Raw genomic sequence first — 24,547 nt, forward strand, 5'->3', positions numbered from 1 at the left:
ATAAAATAAATAACAAATAAAATAAACACAAATTATATTTGTAAGAGGACTATAACTAATAAAATCTTTCCAATAAAGAAACTAAATAAGGAGCTTTACTATCCATAACCAATTCCAAAGACTAAGTGCCGGAACAGTATTCAGTGATGCATTTAATTCTTCAAACCAGACTCATCAACTTATGCTGTGTCCCGAATGCCTTTTAATAAACTCATTAATTAAATATTTAACATTGACCAACATTTTTTTTTTAACCCAATTAGAAAGTGAGAAAACAGTTGCCAAGGAATTTTTGTGCCATTTCAAGAGACAGGACAAATTTCTTTAAAATACAAAATATTTATTTTGAAAATGTTTTTATAAGAGAACAACAAAACGAAAAAAAAAAAAAAACATACAAATTGTTTGGTTACTAGCATACCACGCTAATGCTAGAAACTAACAATGGAGAAGAGCAGAGTCGGGGATGCTGAAAGGCAAAAATATTTGTATTTGATTTGTTTTGCCTGATGGGACTTTTTTAATGTTGCACCCCGACAAGAGGCAGACAAGCGCCAGGGAACATGGCACTCGTGGTGAAATTTCCTCTCGCCTCTTCTATAAACATACATGAGCATTCAGGGTTGGGGGGGCAGGCATGTGGCAACCATTATTTTTGTTTGTTGTTTCTTTTTTTACAAAAACACAAAACCAAAAGCAAATATAGTGAGTTTAATACACTTCTGAAATACAGTGGGGATTTAAACTGTTGGCAATGATATGACTGAAGGGGGGTAAAACCAAAATGGAGTATTCCAACCTTCCCAAAAACTGAACAATGTACTCCTGAAAACATGAATAATAGGGAACAAAAAGTGTTTGTTTTTTTGGAGCAGATCTTGAAGGCTCAAGAGGTTGAAGTGGCATGTACTGTTCTTCCTTTTAATCTTTTTTTACTGTGGTTGTACAATAAGATTCCCTGATGGCCTGGCTTGGCCGCTGAGTTTAAATGAGATATCGAAATAAAAGAGAGCCAGGAAAAAAAAAAAACACACACAAAAATGTGATACTGTCCATTGAGGGAAAGGAGGGAGGAGGGGGGGTGTGTCTGATGGGTGGTGGGACGGGGGCGATCCTGTTCACTGCACTTTTGTCATCTTCTCCCTTGTCCCCAGTCTTCAAATGTTACATAAGCTGCTCAAACACACACGCGCGCGCGCGCGCGCGCGCGCGCGCTTCCTCCAGGTCACGGCCGCAGGCCTGCTCTGAGAACGAAAATTGGAAAAACCACACTCAGCATCATCAACATCATCAACGTCATTTTCTGTACGTGTCGAGTGTTGCTTTCATGTCGTCGCTCACCTATGTCAGCTTCTTGGCTTTGTTGTAAAGCGAGTCGACCACTTTGCTCATGTTCTGAATGGTTTCCAAGGCGGCTTCGTACGTTTTGTCCACTGGCGGCTCCTCGAAGATGATCAGGACGCCTTCGCCCTGGTCCAGGATTCCTGAGACCACAAAAAAAAAAAAAAAAAAACACAATTTGATTAAAAGGAAAATAATAAGCCTCCAATTCAATTTGTTATCAGAAAGTCTTACAGGCGTGAACACTCTTTGGGTGTTGCCGTTTACAATGTCTACTGTCAAAAGGTACATAGGGTTGCTGATTTGATATTTTTCAATCAAAAATAAAACATTTCGCAACGCTGTCCGGGCGCTTATATGCTCGCTAACATCTGCTTTTTACTGATATTAACGACAACACTGACAGTTGTGACCATTTTAGTCATGTGACATTTTCCCATCGTGTCATCTCAACACGCATGTTCAGTAAATCGCACATCGTAAAACAAACATACCGTGAAACTTTTCATCCAGAATCATCTGTGATAGTTTGCGCTCTACGTCCCCCTTAAAAAACAAAAACAAATTTGTCATTAGCAATTCGACAACCTATTTCGTAGATAGTGGTTTACTTGAGTTGACTTACCTTAGAGAGTTTGATAAGACTTGATATGTGTTCTATCTGGAAAAACACATAAAAAAAATGCTTTAAAAAAACAAACCACAATACAGTATACACATTCATTCCTTTATTGACAGTAAGTAAACACGACCATCTTATTAAATATGGAGATGCGGGAAAAAGTCCGCTTCCGCTATTAGCGAGTCTGCAACATGTCACTTGGAGTTCAGGAAAAAAAATAAAAAATTTGCTCCCAAAAACACCACAATTTTTTTTTCAGCCCCTCCCCCCGGTTTTTCTGAATAATACCCCCCCCCACACACACACACACACCTTCTTTTTCTGAGTAATTTTTCCTAATTAGTAATTTTTTCCAACATGTTTTTCGGAATTTATTTTTGACAGAATTTTTTTTCTGTAAAACTGAAAAAAAAATCTGAAAAACAGAAAATAAAAATAATCAAAAAAACAAAGCTCCCTCCAAAAATTAGTTAGAAAAACAGGAGTTTTTTTTCTCTTCAAGTGAATGCAATACGCTTCCGTGGAAACGAATCAAATGCAGGAGGCTACTTTACCGCGATCTCTTACCTGCACTCTGGAGAAGGGCTCGATGACCCGGATGAGGTTCTGTTCCAGCAGGTTGTCGTACAGCTTGGCCAGGTGTGTGTTGATGATGGGGTCGTCTCTCAGCTCAGCTCTATACTCTGTGAGGGCCTACGGGAAGAAGGGGGGGGGGGGGGTGGCATGCTCGCTTGAAAAAAATGCAACAAAACTTGCCGTGAGACAAGACTGGACCAACCGAAGACTTTTGTTACCTTTTCAAAGTCTGCTAACGATCTGTTCTTGCTGGCCTGGGCCACACATTTCAGTGCGTCTGTCTGCAAGGGGAGTGACAATTGAGATTTACAATAAATTCATAAATAACAGTAATCCGGTGTGGATGAGAAAAGGGAAATGAAATGCACCTGGCGTCCGGTATATCGCAGGGCCAGTTTCCCGCTGATCAAAGCTTGAACCTCTTCTGGTCTACAACAGAAAATAAAAAATAAAAAATAAATCTCATCTACAAGCCAGTCGACAATGACGGCGACACTTCCCCAAACGTGTACGTACAAGTTGAGGACAATCTTGCAGAGGAGCATGTATTTGAGGGCCGTGATGGCTCGCGGGCTGTCGATGGAGTCGTAGCCCTCGAAGGCCTCGAAGAAGTAAGAGTAAGCCGTCTTCCAGTCCTTTTCCTCGGCCGCGTGGATGATCCCTGCACACGGCAGACAAGAGCTTGGATGACGCGCCAGGGTCAAACCCCCCCCCCGCCGTTATGCCAACCCGCTGTCGATTCCCACCTGACTGCATGTCCAGCGCCGCCTGGAGCTTGGGAGGACAGTAGATGGCGTTGGCGGTGGTGCGCGCCGAGGTGAGAGCGGCGCGGGCCTTGGGCAGGTTGCTGAGGGCGTGGTACGTCTTGCTCTCCAGCAGCTGCACCTCCACCAGCAGGGCCTTGTCGTCCATCTTCTTCAGCTCCAGGAGAAGCTGCGAGCCTGCGGCGGACAACGGATGCTCACTCATAAATGCGCCGCAGTTATTTATTCATTCGTCGTCTTTCTCCGTCTCCAAGTCTGATCTCGGATGCGCATATGCGACGGGGGCCTTGAGTTCCCACCCCCGGCACCAACTGGCGACCAGGATAGCAGCTCATGGAAATAAAATGGATAAGAGGGCGGCAAACGTCGAGCACCCACCGAGCGCCAAGGCCTCCTGGTACCTCTTGGTGTCAAAATAGAGCGAGATCAGTCGAGCCTGAGGGCACAAGAAAGAAAATGGGAGAAAAATGGATCACATCGGTACGAAATAACAGGGGAAAAAAACAACGTTAAAAGTCCTTATATAGACCTCAGCTGCATTTCTGACTTTCAAACAAACATTAATATTATTACTATGTGACTATATATTTTTCAATTATTGATCAACTCATCCCCTCCCAGCCATTTTTACTGAAGCAACCCCCTTCGCTCCCGGCTGTTTTACTAGATTTTGACTGATTTTGCAAGGCCCACAGATTATTGTGTTCTATTGCTATAAAAACATGGAACCTTTCCAAAAGAAAGATTAGAGTCTCTTCTTTCATCATGAAAAAAAAAGTATATTTCGATCCTTTTCCGTTTTGCAGCAATTAGCATTAGTATATAGCAAAGTTTCATCATTATTGGGAAAACTTGTTGCAACATAGCCCTGGTTGACGTCTTATACTCTGCTGCCACCTGCTGGCCGTTTTTGTTATAACTACAATTGCTTCAAGCATACTCTTTAGTTCTAAGGCTGCATCAAAGCCTTCTGTATAATCTAGCATAAAAAAACATTAGAATAACGTATAAATATGTCTTTGGGAGCGCGGTAATATTTAAAAATAGAAGGTATTTATACGTTTTGGGAGCAAATTAGTTAATATGGTGGGACTTTGTAGTTAACGACCGATATGAGTTTTTCAAGACCGATACAGATTATTATTAGTCAAGGAGACAGATAATATTTCAAGCCGACTTGCAGTAAAAGAGAAAAGCATCAAAAATAAAAAATAAAATAAAACCTTTTTCTTTAAATTTTGAACATATAAAGAATTGAGAGCTTTGTTTAAAAATTATAACAACAACTGCAGGGAGCTTCCAGGGTCATCAGCATGTGTTAAGCTAAATTAAAAACTAAGCAAGTGAATAGTTCCCTAAAGTTTTCTACTGTAAATAAAGTTTTCCAAAAAAATGAAAAAAATCAACATAATTTCTTAATTCTATTTAAAAAAAATTGTTTTTGTCAAAGTGTAGGAAGTTCCAGTGTTGGCCTAATTTTTATAAAGGGGAACCTTAAATAAATCCATAAATAAGATGTTCACTGTATCTCACTGAACGACAAATGCATGCCAATGTAGCTCATTTGGGTTTTTTTGTCAGGGTTTGTAAAATGTTTCAGAAGATCTTCGCAGACAGTGAAAATGTGTCTGAATATGTTCGAAATGTGTTTGCGACAAGTAAAAACTGTCACTGAACATCTTACAAATCCTTTTGAAAACCCTCAATTCCGCTACGTTCACAAGCATTCAGTGTGACACCAGCTTCAGATTTGTAAAAAGGCCGATATTGGTCAAAACGCCAAATATCGGCACGTCTATCCCCAGTACTTTGAGAGCTTCCTTTTTTATTTTCATTTTTAGGTGCTACTAAGTTTTCATTCATTTTCTTGTCTGTACCTCGAGAGCTTGTCGCAAGAAGGTCCTCTTCTCGGCCTTGGCCCACTCGATGCATTCCAGACACAGTTCCACTTCCTGGCCCGTGGCCGCCTCCATATCGAGGAACAAGTCCAGCAGCGAGCGCACCAGCCGGGCCGCTTTGGCCTTGCTGATGGAGATCAGGAACGGCCGCACGAATTTCAGCAGGCCGCCGAGCTCTGGGGACACGGGGGGGGAGGGGGGGGGGGGGGTCGTTTAAGAGAATAAAAGAATATCCTGATGCATTGTTGGGAGTTTTCAAAGTTCACCTGCCGCCTGCCCCGTCTTGGCCAGCAGCGTCCCCAGCTCCAGGATGCTCTGCTCTTTGACTCTGACCGCTTCCTCATCGTTCTCCTGGACGTCTCGCCTCACTGCGAGCGCCAAAGCGTTACAAACACCTCTCGTTAGTTTTGTGCAACCGTGGTTAATCCACAGCAGAAAAGAGGCTGTGGAAAATGGACTCGCCAATTAAAAAAATAAATAAAATGGATGAGCATTTCACATTCATATCTTCAGTTACAGGTAAGTAGCAACAAGTAGTTTGCTCGAAGCGTCTGTCAGGAGCAGTGGTACGAAGTAGCAAAGTACAAATACTTAAACATTTTTCCCATACTAACTTTTGAGAGACTTTTACTTTGTATTATTTTTTTTCATGTTGCACATAACTGATGGTCACGTCATTTGTACTTTACCCAATTTCAGCGTCCGTGCATTTATAAGTAAGAGTTGAATCAGCACTTCCAGCAGCATCTTAATTTTACGCGAGTATCTGTACTAGTACTCAAGTACACCGTGTGAGTACTGAGTACAAACACGAGGCGAGCTCGTTGACAGCCAAGCCTGCCGCTGTGACAAGGCAATTTGAGGGCAACCTCGCCAGTGTTTACACATGACAACATTATGCGGAGCACACGTTCAAATTCGCTTTCTAAAACTCAAAACCATCGAAACAAACGTTGGCGAAACGCTGTCGTGCCATTGTGAAGAACAGTGTGTACCCAGAAAAACAACAACATGAAAAAAAAAAAAACATGTCACAGCTTCACCAATCACGGTCATGATGACAACAGGCTAACAACGCTAGCCAGTTATCATCACCGATCATCGAATAGTACAAATAATACAAAAAAAATCAATAGCAGGTCGGTGAGAGAAAAAAAATGTTTAAAAAGGACAAAACACGGCTTGCGTGAGACGTCAGGCCTGTTAGCAGAGCGGCTAACGAGCTAACGTCCGTCCACCACGGTAGCTCCCATTCAACAGTGAGTCAGCACCGCACAGCCGGCTCGCCGCTACTCAACTAGCGCCGGCCCACGAGCGACAAAACGCTGAGAAAGCGGCTAGAAAACGTCCTCCGTCTCGCGAGGTGCCCCCCAGGCTCCGAATAAAAGCGTGACTCGTACCTATCGAGTGCAGAATATCGATGGAGGCGTCGCGGTCCGTGCTAATGAGAGACTGAGCTCTCTGAAACTCGACCACTGCTGCAGCCGCCATCTTCCTTATTCAAAGTGCAGCCTGAATGAGAAGTACGTGCAGGATGTGACGTCGGGTGGCTTGGGGCATGCCGGGAAGTGTAGTCTAACGCAAAACTAGCCTTTTGTGTTGGACAACAGTAACTAGTCCAAAGCGATATTTGAGTAAAAGTACATAAAATAAGTCACTTTACAGAATAATACTTTGTAAACGCCCAGAAAGCACATTACAAGCTTACCGTCAAACTAAACATGAAGCAAATTACATAAAACAACCACAGAGCTAAAGTCTGTGTAGCTCAATGCTAACAGGCAACACAAAATGTCATTAGTGGCTAACGGATAGCATCAGTCATAGTTTTATAAACAACTTTTATTGGAACACAAAAGTGGTGTAATATATATAGACAGATAATATACTACAACATTGACAGGCATATACTGTATATTTCCCCGTCTGTATGAAGTTCTGAGTCTCCATGTATATGTGTACTGTATGCTTGTATTATACTGCCCCCAGGTGACCAAGGTGCGCACACCAGAAGGAGCAGCATACTGTCCATTGAATTGAAGCAAAAATAAAAAAAATAAAAAAGGCAAGCGCGGTTTAATTTGATAAATTCGCTTCAACTATGTCACAACTGGATGTGTTTATAAAGTACAATATTAAGTGCTACTCATTCGTATTAAATACACATTGCAAAAAGGGTGTCTTTTTTTATGGATGCTGGTACAGATTGATCATAGTATTTTTATTCATTTAAATGAGGAAAGCTTGATAACAGGGCACCTGTGTAGCAAATACAAATGAACAATAATACCTATAGACCTACCTACTTGCGTTTCAGGTTTATCCTATAGGTTTTGTATTCTTACAAAGAAAGCGTCTTTATACTGTTGATCACACGCAATACGTTTTACTATCCTGTACTATCTTGACAACCTCGCGTTCAATATTTGCTCTTAGCAGAGGTAACACGTGTGTCAAACCCAATGAGCACATTCCCTATTGATTTTGCCCCCCGGGGGGAGTGTAGATTCGTGTCAATGTGCCTCAAATTGGGTCAAACGCCAACGTCCTCCAATCACATTGGACGCTCGGTGGTGCGTTCAGGTGCGCGCGCCGCGCACTGTACACATCAGAGTTCTCCGAGCGGCTGCGCGGCGCGGACGCTTTACAGTTAGGACCACCGCCTTTGCGCCATCACTGCACAACACAACGCCGCACTACACGACACTACACGACACTACTACACACCAGGCAGCTCTCGCAGCAGCATCACGGCCGCAGGAGCGGGAGCGCATCCTCATCATCCTCATCATCCCCCCCCCAGCATCCTCCGTCGCGTGTTTTCACGTATTCATATATTGATTGTATTTGGTATATTATCATCGGGGGATTTTATCGCTTCTCTCGGGCGCCTTTTAAAACGGACCGAGATGCTCGTCAGTCGCCGTTCATGAGGGGGAAGAGGCTCATCTTCATCATCGTCGTCGCTGCGCAGTCATCCGGAGCGCTGGTAAGCTTTATTTTCAACATATTCATCTTTTGGCTTGGATGTTACATGGGATGATATCAATTTCTTTTCACGCGTATGGATGTATTTTTTTTTTTTTTTTTTTTTGCACGAGTGGCTATAAATAGGCTCGATTCCACGAACGGGCTCAGCTTCAGAACCACGGAGAGCATCCGTGTTCCGGAATTAGCCCCAAAAAATCCGCGAAAATCAGCTTTACACTCGGTTCTGGGGTCTTGAATTGTATTTTTTCTCACGGATGACGGCGCTCAAGTGATGCACGATGATGGGCTAAAGGTTCGGCTCGGTTGGCATGATGCTGCAGTGAGGACGAGACATTTTTCTCTCCTGGTTTCATGAAAATGAGCCCATATCCAATACACGGCGTTCTATACATAAACTGGACCTTATGGACGGTGTTTACTGTATACATTTCAGGCGTCCATTTTAGAGATGGTGCATGATTCGGTCATCGGCCGTTGCACATTGAATATGGATTTGTGCTCTTGAAATATTAATGCAAACCACCATTTAGGGTGTGTTTTATTATTATTATTTATTTTTTTTTACAGCGTGGCACAGGCAGGAGCAACACATGATATATTGTTGATCATTACGTGTGATTATCGTCATTACGTCCATCATCTGCTGCTGGTCGCCTGATTGTGTGTGTGTGTGTGTGTGTGTGTGTGTGTGTGTGTGTGTGTGTGTGTGTGTGTGTGTGTGTGTGTGTGTGTGTGTCTAAATGAATCCCTCCAACGCCGCAGCAGAGTCCAGTCAATGCTGCTAAATAAGCCTCAAGGACAAACAACTTAATAAGAGTGAAAGGAAAAATAAACGTGTAAAGCCATTTCGCAAATTTTTCAGTTTTAACACAAGCTATATGGTGAAAAACGCACCTTCTCACGCTTATCTCTCGATTTTATTTTATTTTATTTTATTTACTGCCGGCAGGCTGTATTGACAGGAATGGCTCCTTGAAAATAGGCTGGTAAACATCTCAAAATGATGCAGAGAAAGTCAAGAGATGATTAGCTGTTAGCAGCTAGCTATGCAAGTTGGTAAAGCTTGCCGCTTCTTTTGTCGATAACAGCAAAAAAAGAAAGAAAAAGAAAAAAGGTGCGTTTCTGACCTCCACCACTAGATGGCAGCAGCAAACATGACAACGCCGGGCCGCCATCAATTCACATTGGTTTCTCGGCAGTAACAATCTAATTTGAAGCGTTATGGGATTATACAGCAATTTCTATTCTTATCTGACATCACTCAACAACGGAGACAGACCATAATTGGCAAAACATAATTTATTATTATATTTATATAAGATTTTAAACAGATTTAATCGTTATTTGTCATGTTAATTTAGCTACGTGACATCGTTTTCACAGTCCGCCATCTTTGTTTACATTTGCCAGTGAATTTGGGAATATCAGACGGCGAACATACGGGAGGTTCACTGTAAACGGGCTTCACGATTGTTCGGTTTTTGCTATCTGCCTCAGGGCTCGGTCCCGAATCCGTCTGATCATTGATCTCGTTGGCTTCCGGCAGCCGCCGCCGTCTGGAGAGTGAAAGCTGAGCGGCACAGCCGAGACGCTCGCCGTCCCTTCCCGAGTCTCTTCCGCCGTCTCCTCGCCGTCGCCATGGGAACCGTGCTGTCCCTGTCGCCCAGTTACCGCAAGGCGGCCCTGTTCGAGGACGGGCCGGCCACGGTGGGCCACTACACGGCGGTGCAGAACAGCAAGAACGCCAAAGACAAGGGCCTGAAGCGCCACTCGCTCATCAACGTGCTGCCGTGGAAGCGCATCGTGGCCGTGTCGGCGAAGAAGAAGGGCTCCAAGAAGGTGCAGCCCAACGCCGCCTACCAGAACAATGTCAGCCACCTGAACAGCGAGAACCTGAAGAAGTCGCAGTCGTGCGCCAACCTGTCGTCCTTCGCGCAGGATCAGAGCACGCCGAGCGACAAGGCCGCCGGCGACAGCCCCTCGGTCAAGAAGGCCCCCGTGGTGGCCGCCGCCCCCGCCCCCGCCGCCGGGACCCCCAAGCGGGTGATCGTGCAGGCGTCCACCAGCGAGCTGCTGCGCTGCCTGGGCGACTTCCTGTGCCGGCGCTGCTACCGCCTCAAGCACCTGTCGCCCACCGAGCCGGTGCTGTGGCTGCGCAGCGTGGACCGCTCCCTGCTGCTGCAGGGGTGGCAGGACCAGGGCTTCATCACGCCCGCCAACGTGGTCTTCGTCTACATGCTGTGCCGCGACGTGGTCTCCTCCGAGGTGGCCGGCGAGCACGAGCTGCAGGCCGTGCTGCTCACCTGCCTCTACCTGTCCTACTCCTACATGGGCAACGAGATCTCCTACCCGCTCAAGCCCTTCCTGGTGGAGAGCTCCAAGGAGGCCTTCTGGGACCGCTGCCTGTCCATCATCGAGCTGATGAGCGGCAAGATGCTGCAGATCAACTCGGACCCGCACTACTTCACGCAGGTCTTCGCCGACCTCAAGAACGAGAGCCAGAAGGAGGAGGAGCGCAGTCGCCTGCTCATCGGGCTGGACCGGTGAGAGGGGTGCGGGGGAATGACGGCGGGGGGTGGGGGAGGGGGGGTTGAAATAAGATTTTTGACGTCTATAGTCGTCAATGGCACTGAATGAATGCAGACTTCTTCAAACATGGGAAACATTAAAACAAACAGAAACAGAAGAATTTGAACGGTGAGACAGATTCAATCAATTCAGACTAAAACCCCATTGAGTATGGAGTTTTTAAGAGACTAACGGGAATAACAGTTTGGGAGCAGGGAATGATCAGTTTTTGGTTTTTGAATTAAAGACTGCATGCTCTACAGGGTTTCAGTCTGGAGATTTATTTCAATGGGTTCAAGTCTCTTCTTTCGACAGGGTTTTAGTCTGGAGATTGATTTACTTCTTACCTTATTCACTGCCGGTCCTTTCCAAAGTTGAGTTCTCCACATTGACAGCCATTTTAGAGGGTTTTGACGAATCCACATCTTGTTACTTATTAATGGCTTCATCAAAAACACTTTTCCGACAAGGCTGGTCTTTAGATGGCAAAATAATAACAAAGATTACATTTTTCTACCTTTCATTTTCCACTTTTTGCTATCAATTTTCAGATTTTTCTTTTAACAATTTTATGGACATTTTATGTTCATTTTCGGGATTTCTTCTTTTTTTTGTGGACATTTTATAGTTACGTTTTTAACGTTTTCTTTTATGCCTTTTAAAAAAAGAGATTTTTCTACCTTTTATCTTCCACTTTTGGATTGTTTCTGCCTTTTTTGCTATCAATTTTTTGATTATTCTTTTGACAATTTTATGGACATTTTATGTTCATTTTCGGGATTTCTTCTTTTGTTTTTGGACATTTTATAGTTACGTTTTTAACGTTTTCTTTTATGCCTTTTTAAAAAAAAGAGATTTTTCTACCTTTTATCTTCCACTTTTGGATTGTTTCTGCCTTTTTTGCTATCAATTTTTTGATTATTCTTTTGACAATTTCATTTACATTTTATGATAATTTTCAGGATTTCTTCTTTTGTTTTTGGACATTTTGTAGTTACGTTAACGTTTTCCTTTTTGCCTTTCAAAAATATCATCTGTTTCAGATTTTTTGGCCAGTTCTTTTTTGCCATTTTTATTAAATTCTCTGACCAAAAAAATAAAAGAGGCAAACTAATAATTTCATGACAGATACACAATTATGTAATGAGCGCAAGCGGACTGGTATGAAGACACATTTCAAGTCAAGTGTGTAACTTTTGCTGCCCGTGTCGTGTGCCCTGCAGGAGGGCCATCGCCTGACTGGCGTCCGTCATCAAGCGACACCAATGAAATTCCTGCACCCCTTTTGACATCCTCTCGCCCGTCAATGCGGACTTCACGTGGACGTTGACGAGTCCGGGACAGAATGTCAGCTACGTTGAGGCGTTGGGACCTTTTTTTTTTTTTTTTTTTTTGAGACGGCGTTTTCTCGGACCAGACAAAGTGGGGAACGCTGGGATGGAACGTTGCGTCATCGGACTTTTTCTCAGCCAGAAGACGCAAATTTTTTTTTTTTTCATTTTAAGCGACAAGTTACTGGATGTTTTCACACCCGTGTGGAGCTTATATTTATTGCTTTTTATTTATGGCTCTTCTGGAACGAGCTCTTTTTATTTGTAATCATTGGTTATGAGGATTAGAATGACATGTTTTTGCACGCCTGCCAGCGACTTTAGAGGAGCAAAGCTTTTCTCTTCTTCTTTGGACTTGATTAATAATTGCATTAGTGTTGATTTTAGCTCTGCTTGCGAACATGTTTTTTTTTTTTTTGCTACTTAGCGTTCTCATCATCTACCGTTAAAACAGTGCCATATCCTCCCATCACGCTCTCCTCCCCTTAACACTGATATCTACTCACTTTCATGACTTTTAGGAGCTCGTTAACACGGTCAGTGTAACATTTTAGCTTGAGCGTTTCGTCTCGTCGTTTGGTGGGAATGACGATTGCTTCCGGTCGAGTGTCAGGGATTTATTAACGGATGACCCGCAGGAAACAGTCTGACCAGCAAAAAAAAAAAAAAGACGACGAAACAACAAGCGACAACAGGATTAAAGTGGAGTGAAAAAGACGAAAAGTATAGTTGATTGGTAGTTTGGCTTCAGTGGGGGGTTTTAAAAGCAAACTTGCACACCTTCTCGTTTCAGACCAGGAGATTTTTATGCTTTATGCCGGTGTCACATTTTGTTTCCCCCATATTTTATAGATGGCGTCACATTTCTGACGGTTTCAAATTTTGGGGGTATTTTAAGTCGGTGTCCCATTTCCCCCCCGTATTTCACGCAGTTGTCATATTTCACATACACGTATACATATTTTACTACCATAATGCAATTGACATGCCATCGTCACGTTTTTTTCCCCCATATTTAATTTCTTCCATGTTTTACTAGTGCCACATTTCCCCCGTATTTTAGTACCAACAACCCATTTTCACGTTTTTTTTTTCACACCCGAAATTTTCACATTTCTCCCACATTTTCCGGCTAAGATCAGATTTCTTCCATAAACGGTCTATCTCACATTTTTCCTGTACTCATTTCTACTGCCAGTGGTGTCACATTCGTCTTCACCAATATCACATTTCATTTGCATTTGCCCTGTTCTTTTTGTTTAGTCAAATTTCTCCCATCACTTTTTTCGAGCTTCAGATTTTCCCCCGTATTTTATTTTTGCCATATTTTTGTCTCAAATTGCTCCTGTTTTAAATTTCTCCTTTTTGTATTGCTGCCGTCACATTATTTTAACCTGTTACCGGTTATTTCTATGGTTGATTTGTATGCTCCCCCCCCCCCCCCCCACCTACCCCCCTCCCACCCCAAACACTTTTGCTGAACATTTCTCATCCTGTCTCTCCTGTATAAGTCCTTGTATTTTACTGCCGGCGTCAAATTTTACGACTATTTCACAAAGTCAATAGACAGAGGGGAAGGCTTGCAAGTGTGTTTAAAAAGAGAGGTCACATTTGAAGACGATTACGAGTGCGCTTGGCAGGAAGTCACCAGAAATTGTGCTTAAGGAGGCTTTTATGTGCATAATCTAAAACTAATACATCACTTGGAGTACAAGCAATGCCCCCCCCCCCCAAGTTTTTATATTTTTTTATCTTCTAAAACCTTCCTGTTCTGCTTTTGAATGCCATTTCCAAAGTCATGTTTCCGTCAAGCAGTCGTCATTTTGGAGTAAAAATCATTGACGTGAACTGGCGAAAAATAGACTTTTTTGGCTCCCTTTGGAAGAATATCAACCTTTGGAGAAAAAAAAAAAGTGACATGGAAATGCAAAGAAATATCAAGCTGCTCGGTAGAAAGAGCCAAACAAAAACAAAAAAAAAGCACATTTCAACATCAACAAAAAAAAAAGCATCTTTTTCCTCCACTCGCGTCATCGAATCAAGCTTAAAAAAAAAAACTGGACAAAACTGATGATTTTGTGACTGTTGTTGCGTATCTTGTAGATAAATAACACAAGTGGCTCAGACCAGGTCGTTTGCGAGTGTGTGTGTGAATGTGTGTTTGTACAGAAGATTGTGTGGAAACAAAAATGGTAGGGGGTGCGAGGAGGGAGGGGATCATGACAGTTATTAAAATGTCACATTTTTTCCAACAAAAAAAAAAAGAAGAAAAAAAAAAAAGAAGAAAAAAAAAAAGCTGATGTTGTTCCTGATTTCATTTCCCGGTTCGGCTTATTTTCATTTATTTTTGTACTGTGCTGAATATAAAATCCAAATAAAATGCACTGATTGTTCCAGACACTGACGTGTGGATTTGTGCAAGTTAGCCCTAGAAAAAGCGCTAGCTGCTCATTTAGCTTGAACAAAACAAAACAAAACAAAACCCCAAAAAAACTGCCCGGTGAGAGGCAGAAGGACGCGAAGGCGAGTCACTGAGTCAGCGGGCCGAAGCGCTAACCAGTCATCACCGGGAGCCAATTAAAGCGGCCCGCCGGTGACTGACACCAAGCGGCGTTGTCACGGCGACAACAAGTCACTTAACGTTAACAGGTGTCCGTGATTCATAGTTGACAACTTCCTGTTCTCACACACGTTCGGAGAAAACATTTGCACACAAGACTGCAAAAAGTACTGCATGTACTGTTTATTGCTACGAGAATATGACAAAGTGTACGCAGAGAGAATATCAAATGAGGCACACGCGACCGCATGTAAATATACAACACACAATAAATAACGGGGAATCTGGCGAACGCGCGGCGGAGACCGCCGTTGGCACACAAACGCAACATTCTAAGTGTACTTTACGTAGTGGTACGTTTCCAGCGGCACCTTGACATACAAGTGCCCCAAATTTGGGAGTTTTTGGAGTTAGTTTGCAAACGAAGCCACTGGTGGAGTGAAATAAAAAAAAAATAGTGAGATGCCCTCGCATGTGGGCAAGGAGAGCCCAAGATGCCGACGCACTTTGAGAGCACGGCCAAACAATCGCACACACAGACTAACGAGGCAACCTGAGCTCAGGTGCTATTGTCACTCGCTAGGCCACACCCCCTTAAAGGCACGCATCCAACACAAATACTACAGTTTGTTCAGTACGGACTTAAAAAAAAATTAATTACTGTTCAGTACTGACCATTTATCATTTTATTTATTTCATTTATCATTTTATTTATTTATATTAGATTTGGGCGGGGGGGGGGGGGGGGCGAGAACTGATTAACTCATTCACTGCCATTGAATTTTTCCCCACTTTTGTTAACAATATAAAAACAGATATAAAATTTGTGATTAATCATGACTTAACTGTTGAAGTCATGCGATTAATTACAATTAAAAAAATAAATAATCACCTGACGCGATAAAGAAAAGATTATAAAAAATTAGGGGCGTCAGGCGATTACATTTTTTAATTGTAATTAATTGCATGACTTCACTAGTTCACTCACAAATAATCACACATTTTATATCTGTTCTAAATGTACAATCATTTTTTCCCTAGGTTTTAATACTCTTAGCAAAAGTGAAAAAAAAAAAATTAAATTAATAGAAATTAGTTCAAATGACTTTTTGACGTCTATAGCCGTCAATGGCAGTAAATGAGTTTCAATAAGAAAATTCCGACCTGGGAACAAAATTCATATCCTAAGTCAAGGTACCAGCGTACTTCTCATGTATATTTGTTACGTGCACTTTTTTTTTGTAACGGTTTATCATCACATGTTTTTTTTAGACTTTGAGGAGAGGCGGAATGAAGAAAAAGCAGATAAGGAAAGAGAATAGGAACAAATTAGAAAGGAAAGAAGGACGTAGGGGGGGGCAAGAAAGCAGAAAACTTTCCCACCACCTCTTCTTCTTCTTCTTCTTTTTGGCGTGACAGCGCGAGTTCCTTCCGAGGCTGGAGAATAACGGGCTAACGAGCGGAATCGGGGACTCGAGCGCACGCATTCTCCACTCGCTCGCTCGACCGCGCCACTGAGCACAAACCTCGACGACCTTTGACTCACTTTACACACACGCTTTACTTTGTCACACAACATGACAATAAAAGTGTGTGTGTGGCTCCTTTGGGTTCGAGTCTGTTAGCATGCATTTGTTAGCATGCGGCTAATGCTTCATATTTGATTCTACGGAGGTTTCCTTCATTACAGAGTACTCGCGTGCGTTGCATTCATCCGGCCGTCCCTTCATTCATTAAAAAAAAAAATATTGTATGGCTTCGAGCGAGAGGCGGGGTTAACCCGAGACTGGTTGCTGCCAATCAGGGGTACGTATTGACAAACAATCATTCACCCGTTTTAGAGCAGCAGTTCTCAAAACTTTTAGGGTCCACATGAAATGAAAGATCAACTTAAGCGGGTTTAATAAATACATTTCCAAATAAAACTGAATTCTTATTTTTATGGCTAGTGCAGTGGCGTGCAAAAGTGGGGGCTGAAAGAGCACTGCCCCCCCCCCCCCCCCTTAACGGACACATTTCAAAAAGGGCAATAAATGAGAAAATAACTATTTCCCATCACGAATGTCAGATTAAATGCTATTTTGTGGACCCCCCCAAGGTACAGAGCCCAGTTTGAGAACCGCTGAATTTGAGTCATGTTTCTTCTGCTTTGGAACCAAGACTCCAACGGGGAACCCGTGAGGCCTCCTAACCAGCGGCGCACTTTGCTGCATAATGTATTAAATGTGCATGCATCACAACTTTAAATTAACTTCATTGAAATTGCGGACGTGCTCAACACGTCCCAACTAAAAAGTCAAGAAACGCCTTTGGCACGGACCAACGTTTATAATTAACACTTTTAAATCCATTAACATAAAACTTCTTCAACTCATTCTTGGATTGACAACAAAACAAAGTCAATATTGCACAAAGCAAACAAAGAAAAGAGGAAAGAACATCACTTTGGCGGATGATCCAGCAGTGCTAACTTTTTGAAAGCTGCGATTGGACGCTTCCGTAAACAGACAAACAAGTCAGTCACCTTCCCGGCCTGCTGGGGGGGGGGGGGGGGGGGGCGTCGCCCTTCAGTTGGCGGGGACGGCCAGCACGTAGCCGGCGCGGCTCTTGGTGAAGTCGGGCTGCGATTGGTTGATCTTGGGCTCCACCACCACCGTGCACTTTTTGCCGTTCATGCTGCAGTGGATGGGTGTGTTGACGTTCACCTGCAGCTTCCTGCGCTCACTGACGCACAAAATAAGACAACGCACTTGTTAATACATTCAAATGTGCACAAATGTACACAAAACATTTTCAACTTTATACACTTTGAGGTCACCGACAGGCTGCTGGCGGAAAAGCGCACAATTCCCCCAGGAAAAAGTTCAGCACCCCCCACCCCGTGCTCTCCAAAACCCATCTCTGACAATGACAGCGCCACTGCCCCCTACTGTAGTGGATGTGCAATTACAGGTTAATCCTGAATCCCAATTTTATAAAAAATAAATACATAAATAAAATGTGAATGAATAAAAAAATAAAAATAAAATAATATAAATAAATAAAAATATATAAATAACTAAAAAAAATAAAAATAAAAATAAATAAAAAGAAAATATAAATTAATAAAATATAAATAAAATAATATAAATAAAAGAATATAAATGAAAAAAATAAATAAAAAAATATGATCCTACAGTACAGCCAGTCTGGCAATACGTAACACAAATCACGCTTTTCCACTTCCAAACTCAGTACAAGTCGTCACCCGATGACAGCAACTTGTTACGCAACCACAACAAGTCACTCATGAACACAAACACGCCGCCCACAACGCACTCCTCCGCAGAGCCGCTGCATGGGAGCTCCAGTTGGAGCGGAGGGGAGAAGTCACTGCTGGTTGCCGTGGCAACCTCCGCCAGCCCAACTCCTCCATCTGTCATGGCCGCCAGCCAAAGGTACTTTGTGTGTGTGTGTGTGTGTGTGTGTCTTGCTGAAATGCCAGAGGGATGCTGGACTTGGCGTGAAGGGCAAACACTAGGAGGATTACACACACACACACACGCACGTCTCCAAATAGATAACACAATAAAATCACATTGTGTCGATAAATAGAAAAAATATTATTTTTAAGGTCACAGGATGATTTTTCATTCCCAGCAGGCCGTCTGAGCTGCACTGACCTCCCCCAAGGCAGACTTGCACTGCACTGGCCCCTCAAACAGTAAAATCAATTATTTCCTTCTCCTAATCGCATTTTAACCACCGAACATCCCCCTTACAACTCTTGCCGTTGTCAGCTCACGTTTTTCACTACTTCACCCAGATTGCAGGACAAGATTGGACATTTCAAACACGCCACAATCAGATAATTAGGTGGCGGGACAAAAAAAAAAAAAATGATTATCTGACGCAGACACTTTCAACCCCACAGCAATCGTGACGTGAATTGTACATATAAATGACGACAATGTAACAATTGAGGCACAGCTAATATTCTGAAGAACGGTCGCCACGAGCAGACCAGGCAGCTTTGCGCGTCTCCCGACTACAATTACAAAGAATCAAGGCCAATCAAAAGGTTATAATCCCCGTGAAGGATTAAGTGCGCAGCTTCTGGATTATTCTGCATTAGTTTGATCTATGCGCGGCTGATTAGCATGCGCGTAGATACAGTACACAGCACGGGATTCTGACAGAAGGGCACGTGAAGGACGATAATGCTAATTAGAATCGCTACTCCTTGTTATTCATGTGTCTTTGCTGACTGAGCAGAAAAACGGCAAAAAGAGCAGATTGGCACATTTCGACCTCGCCTTTTTGTTCTTCTTATAGATTTTTTTTCCGTTTGCTAACAATAGGTGTTTGCGAGTACGTCCAAATGATGCGGGCTTGTTCTACCTCACATGTGGAGAACCTCCCCGGGCCATGCGGTTTCCTTCTTTTGTCTGACTCGATGCTCATCTCACCGCAAGGAGCTAAACATCGACTTTCTCTCCCTCTTGGAATACATTTAATCGATAGCGCTTTCTTTATGCCTTCTTGCTGACCTACCAAGAACCGTGCCGTGCCGAGAGCCTGCAGCAGCTCAGAAGCTCCCAGAGAACGAGTTTATTATTTGCCCGGAAACGGCTCAAACGTTGATCATTTCCAGTGCAACAATTCCCAACATGGCAGCGGATTATTCGCAAGAACTGGGAAGAACAAATATTGTTGTTGTGAAATAGTGAAATTAGCTTTGAAATGAGACGCAACGCAGAAGTGTGTTAGCAACCCTGACAAATTTGAATGATTAAAAATCAGCAGTTATGCAAAATGTGGCTTTTTTTAAATTTTATTATTATTATATTTTTTACCTCTGTCTACACATCCCTAAATGTTTCCGAAGTAAAATATGTCTGCATAAAGCCAGGTCGTTGCTTTCCGCGCCGTTACAAAAGGTGCTAGCCATCAGCTAGCTTGCAAGCTAGCAGACTTTGCCCTAATAATAGCTATTAGCTAAGCAAGTTAAGGATAACCACTAGCACAAAAAAAAAACTAGGAGTTTTTTAATTTTATTTTTTAAACCACATCCAGAAATGGTGGACAACAGTTTTATATAAATCACCACAAAATTCAAACGTGTCTTTTAATTCACTTTTGAGTCAAAAACAAAACAAAACAATAGTGACTCTAAAATGTACACTAAAAACAGTTGGATCCTCTACTTGAGTCAAGAAATGGGTTTTTGAGCGTAAAACAACTCATAAATATCCGTTTTAAAAACAACCGTGAAAGTTGGGTCAAATTGACACATAAAGTGTATCGTTCCATTTTTTATCCATAATTGGGTTATTTTTGACCCAACTGTTTTTAGAATGTACTTAATAAGTACAGCGTGAGTACTTTCGCCACCTCTGGCAGTTACACTTGCAGAGGGAAAACAGCAGCAAGGTGATGTTTTTTTTGGATGAGCGTCATTGGCTCTTGATTTTATTCATGCATGGCAGAAGCTGCTCACGTGTTGCCTCCTCAACCTGCTCCATATGTTTGCCGTGACTCAGCCGCATCTAAATAACAGTGACTCCAAAGGGGGGGGGGGGGGTTGGGGTGTTTCGACAGAAAGGAGCATGACCCCGTCCTCACAACATTTGGACATTGACTGTCCGTCTTCCCGCGGGACGGCGGGTGAACGGCGCGTGCCAATAACAGCTGTTGCCGGGAATGCGCACATGCGGCGCTTAAACAAACGGGCCACTTCAGCGGCTGAGTGGGAGGTGAGGCGGAACCGGAGTCGCAGGAAAAGCGGCGGCGGCGTCTGCCTCTTGGGGTGGGGACGGTGTCGCACTCCGCAGATGGCGGCGGCAGGGTGTGTCGAATGAGCCTTTGTGCCAAGTCACTGATCAGGAAAAGGCATACGTAAATCGCTTCCACTGAAAAACTAAAATGCTAATGCTAACACGGATGGAAAACGTTTTTGGCGGGCTAACAACTAGCATCAATAGTCATACAGAAGAAAATGGCAGCTTCAATCTTCTTCGGTTGCCTGTATGACTATTATACAGCCCCCTGGTGGCCAAGGTGGGCACACCAAAAGGAGCAGCACAATGAACGGAGCTGAAGCATTAAACACGAAGTGCTTAATTCTTTGCATTCTATTTATGTGTTTACGCTCTATGTACAGTATTTCCCTTCTCTAAATCAGGTAAACATTTTTGTTAGGTCTCTCTGAAGAAGAAAATGGAACACATGAGGCTCTTGAAGGAGGCGTCGCTGCGAATGTAGCGTGGCAAAGGTGTCGGACGGGATGGATGGTGGCGAGGAAATGAGGTCATCGGGCGAGTGTGACACGGAATGAGCAATGACGGGATCCACTGGAGAGGTGGCGGACGATGAAGCTAATCATGCTTGTGGCAGGGAGGGGGAAAATGAGGGAGGGGGGGGGGGGGGGCGGAGTAGGTAGGAAGGACCGCTGTTGCTGGGCGGAACATGGGTACCCCTGGCATGGGCCGAGGTCACAAGAACAAAGATGACAATGTCTAATTGAACACAAAAAAAAAAGAAGCAAGATAGGCCAGGACTTCACGTAGCAAACATGCGGTGTAATTAATGGATCGCTTACTGATCAGACAAACATGGAAGCAGCTGTCGCCATGGCAACTGCATCCGCAGCGCCCCAGAATGGAAACGGCAGGCAAGGGGGAGAAAGGAGAACAAAAAGAGGAATGTGAGGAATGACAGGTGAAAAACAAAAGAGGAGAAGGGGCGCAGCTGGTGGGAGAGGGGAGGATGGGAATAAGGGAGGGGGAAAGAAAGAAAAGGGGGATGGGGGGAAGAGGAGAGAGCTACGGTGGATTAGGACGAGGGGAAAAAACGGGGAAAGGGAGGGGCGAGTAGAGAGAAAGGGTGGAAGGGAAACGGCAATATGAGACAAATGGGAGGAAAGAAGAGAAGAAAATATGGAGGCAAATTAAGGAGAAGAGAAAGTGATGGAAGGAAGAAAAAAAGGAAGGGATAGAAAGACTAGAGGAGGGATGAAGTAAAAATGAGAGGGATGGACGAACAACGGGATGAATGAAGAAGAGAAGAAAATGAAGGGAAGAGTTGGATGTAAGGGGAAAAGAAAATAAAGAATGGGGTGGAGGGCAAGAGCAGAGATAAGGAGGGATGAAAGGAAGAGTGCATTGAAAAAAGAAGGCACACGAGGAGAGGATGGAAGCAACAGGGGGGGAGGAATAGAAGGGAAAAAAGAAAGGAGGGATGGAAGAAAAGAGGGAAGAAACTGGATGAGATGAAGAGGAAAGAGTCATGGGTAAGAAAGGATAAAAAGATATGAGGGACGACAGGAAAAAGGAGTGCATCGCTTGCATCAGTGAGGAAGAAAGATTTGATTCAGCAGAAAGCGTTGTGACCTTGGCGTGGGCGAGCAAATCGACCCTCTCTCTCTCTCTCTCTCTCTCTCTCTTTCTCTCCATCATTCCGGTGCAGGCTAAAATGCACTTTGACATGTTCCCTTTACAAAGTGCTGACGTACTCCCGTTTCAATATTTACATTTTACACGCTTCTGCGGCAAACATGGAAGGCGGCGGCGGCACTGGTTGGATCTGATCCCAGCACTTGCACCGCGTGTTACACGTGCGCTGTGAGAACCTCACGGGACTTGAACGCATCGCGCTGTGCGCAATCAATGAAAGTCTGCTGACTCAGGCAATCGGGTCAATGATAATAAAGCAGATGGTTAAATGAACACCTCTCTCATGGCCGTGATCGATGTCACCTTTTGTATTGAAGGTGTCCCTAATGAAGTGGCTGCTGACTTCATTAAAGCCCTTTTTAATTGTTGTAAAATCGTTTTGGGCAGCAGGAAAAAAATGTGTGCATGGAGTTCATTTTTCAATTTCCTTCACAAAAAAATTCACGATTAACCTGACGGTGAGCAGGATGAATAGAATTTCATCAATGACTCCATCAATCCTGCGTGTTGGATCTTTTCCAGGAAAGCCCCCTCGACTGATCACTGACACAACACAAAGTCAGATTACGCCGGGATTTAGAAATGACGTCATACTGAGAGACAGAACATCCGCAAGGATGGACGTTAACAGCAAGTAGCAAAGAGAGGAATGATATAATGTAATATATATATATATATATATATATATATGAGTAATATAGAAATATATAAATAACATCATTACAAAATATCTTTATATCTTTGTTTCTATAAAATAACATCTAAGACAGTAATTAAATGTGAGGGCCACATTTTACCGTTTAAAGTGACAGATGAAGACAATAATTCTTTTCAATTTGATTTGATTTATTAATTTAATTATAAAAAGTATTTTGATTATCAAATTATTATTACATCATTATTGTTAAATGTAATTCTTAAATTAAATTAAAATAATTTCATCAATTATTGAATAAAATAAAAAATATATATTATTATTATTACTATTATATTTTTATTTTAGAATTTACAAAAAAATCAATTACCCAATACATTTAATGAAACAAATCAACCAAAAATGAATATATATAAATATGTAAATATATAAATATATATTATATATATATATATATATATATAAATAATCGCATCCAAAAAGATCTTGACGACTCGAACCTCTTATTGATTGACTGATTTCAGGGCTGCGTCCCATTACTAGAACGAGGGATAAAAGAGAACGAGGGAGGCTGTTTGTGCTCTAAAAATAGTGGTCAGCAGCAGCAGCAGCATCTTTAAATATTTCATCTCCTCAGAAATAAAACAGGGGGAGTCAAGTGAGGCTGAGGTGGGGTTGGGATTGGGGGTTGGCATGAAAGACGAGCGAGGGGCGGTTTGTTTCAGAAAGATGGAGGCGGCTAAAGCTCTTCTTTTTCCTTCCTATTTTTTTTTTTGAAAAACAAGACGACTGAGGTTGCCTAGTGAAGCAACTCTCTCTCTCTGCCTCTTTTTACATAATGTGAAAAATCTGCCATCTAAAAAAAAAAAAGAAAGTGAAAAAAAATGTGAAGGTCCGTTTGTCTCAGAAGGACACTTGAAGGTTAGTACTGTGCGTGGTGACACCGTGAAAATAATTACGCTGCCTCTCGGAGATCATGGCACACACGGGCCATCGGACTAACACACACACACACACACATGCCTGCGTGTCAAAGTGACGGATGAGGCAGCGTGAAGAGCTGTTCCTCATTGAATTGCCATTAATCCATAACAGTTTTCGCAGCTTTTTATTCGTCGACATGTTGCTTTACCGTTTGTGTTCAAATATTTGTTTAAAGAGTTCTAAACACCACGCTACAGATGCTGTTCCACATACGTTTGTTAATTTGACACATTATCTGTAAATAAAACAATTTCTATTATTTTTGTAGGTTTTTTTTTTGGGGGGGGGGGGGTCCATTGAAAATCAATTAAAAAAAAACAAAAAGCAAAATTTGTTATGAATAATGTAATTATTTTCTTTTTCTATAGGCAAAAAAAGAAAAAAAAGATGTATTTTAACTCATTCCCTCCCTGCCATTTCCCCTGATTTTCCTGTTTTACTGGATTTTGAAAGGTCCACAAAATATTCTGTTCTTTCGCTATAAAAACATGGAACTTACCAAAAGAAAGATTAGAGTCTCTCCTTTCATCAGAAAAAAAAAGGATATTTGTATCTGTTTTCATTTTGCAGCAATTAGCATTAGAATATAGCTAAGTCTCATCATTATTCACAAACCTGTTGAAAACACTGGCAAAAAGAGCTTGTTGCAACATGGCTTTGGCTGAGCTCTTATACTCTGCTGCCACCTGCTGGCCGTTTTTTTGGTAATAACTACAATTGCTTTAAGCAATCTCTTCATGTCAGAATATGTATCAAAGCCTTCTGTATGCGCTGGCATAAAAAAACAAAAAAATATATAAATACGTTTTTGGGAGTGAAGGTCA

The 24,547-nt window shown here is 42.6% G+C and overlaps 3 protein-coding genes across 6 annotated transcripts in view; 1 reads left to right on the forward strand and 2 right to left on the reverse strand.

Annotated features, from left to right (window-relative positions):
• Positions 1-696: 696 nt before the first annotated feature.
• Positions 697-6,724, reverse strand: psmd11b (proteasome 26S subunit, non-ATPase 11b). The gene is made up of 13 exons (XM_086065034.1): positions 6,602-6,724; positions 5,468-5,569; positions 5,181-5,377; positions 3,682-3,739; positions 3,286-3,480; positions 3,056-3,200; positions 2,908-2,968; positions 2,758-2,820; positions 2,531-2,656; positions 1,967-2,002; positions 1,836-1,887; positions 1,342-1,484; positions 697-1,244 (listed from the first exon to the last, which is right to left on the reverse strand). The coding sequence occupies exons 1-12, from the start codon at positions 6,690-6,692 to the stop codon at positions 1,342-1,344; spliced, it is 1,269 nt and encodes a 422-aa protein (XP_085921160.1). The 5' UTR covers positions 6,693-6,724; the 3' UTR covers positions 697-1,244.
• A 1,102-nt stretch (positions 6,725-7,826) lies between these two features.
• cdk5r1b (cyclin dependent kinase 5, regulatory subunit 1b (p35)) lies at positions 7,827-14,484 on the forward strand. 3 transcript variants are annotated; one of them, XM_086065025.1, is made up of 3 exons: positions 7,827-8,190; positions 9,690-10,735; positions 11,984-14,484. In XM_086065025.1, exons 2-3 carry the CDS (start codon positions 9,831-9,833, stop codon positions 11,997-11,999), a joined length of 921 nt encoding a protein of 306 aa, XP_085921151.1. In that variant the 5' UTR covers positions 7,827-8,190; positions 9,690-9,830; the 3' UTR covers positions 12,000-14,484. The 3 variants fall into 3 exon arrangements, with proteins under 3 accessions (XP_085921151.1, XP_085921150.1, XP_085921152.1); XM_086065024.1 differs by having other exon boundaries at positions 9,739-10,735; XM_086065026.1 differs by lacking the exon at positions 11,984-14,484 and having other exon boundaries at positions 9,739-10,739.
• Positions 14,485-14,819: 335 nt separating this feature from the next.
• Positions 14,820-24,547, reverse strand: part of myo1d (myosin 1D) — a 38,665-nt gene continuing 28,937 nt past the window's right edge. Inside the window, exons 22-23 of one of the 2 annotated variants that reach the window (XR_015091612.1) lie at positions 15,650-17,375; positions 14,820-15,543 (exon numbers count right to left, since the gene is read on the reverse strand). Coding sequence is in view for 1 of the 2 variants with exons in the window: in XM_086064040.1 (XP_085920166.1) it covers positions 17,219-17,375 (157 nt within the window). In the remaining variant the exon portion in view is untranslated. Of the gene's footprint in view, positions 17,376-24,547 lie in introns of both variants that reach the window. The other variant, XM_086064040.1, reaches the window with a different exon arrangement.

Source organism: Leptonotus elevatus, chromosome 20 (genome assembly GCF_054856555.1).
Source record: "Leptonotus elevatus isolate MCC_2025b chromosome 20, RoL_Lele_1.0, whole genome shotgun sequence".
Classification (NCBI taxonomy): Eukaryota; Metazoa; Chordata; class Actinopteri; order Syngnathiformes; family Syngnathidae; genus Leptonotus; species Leptonotus elevatus.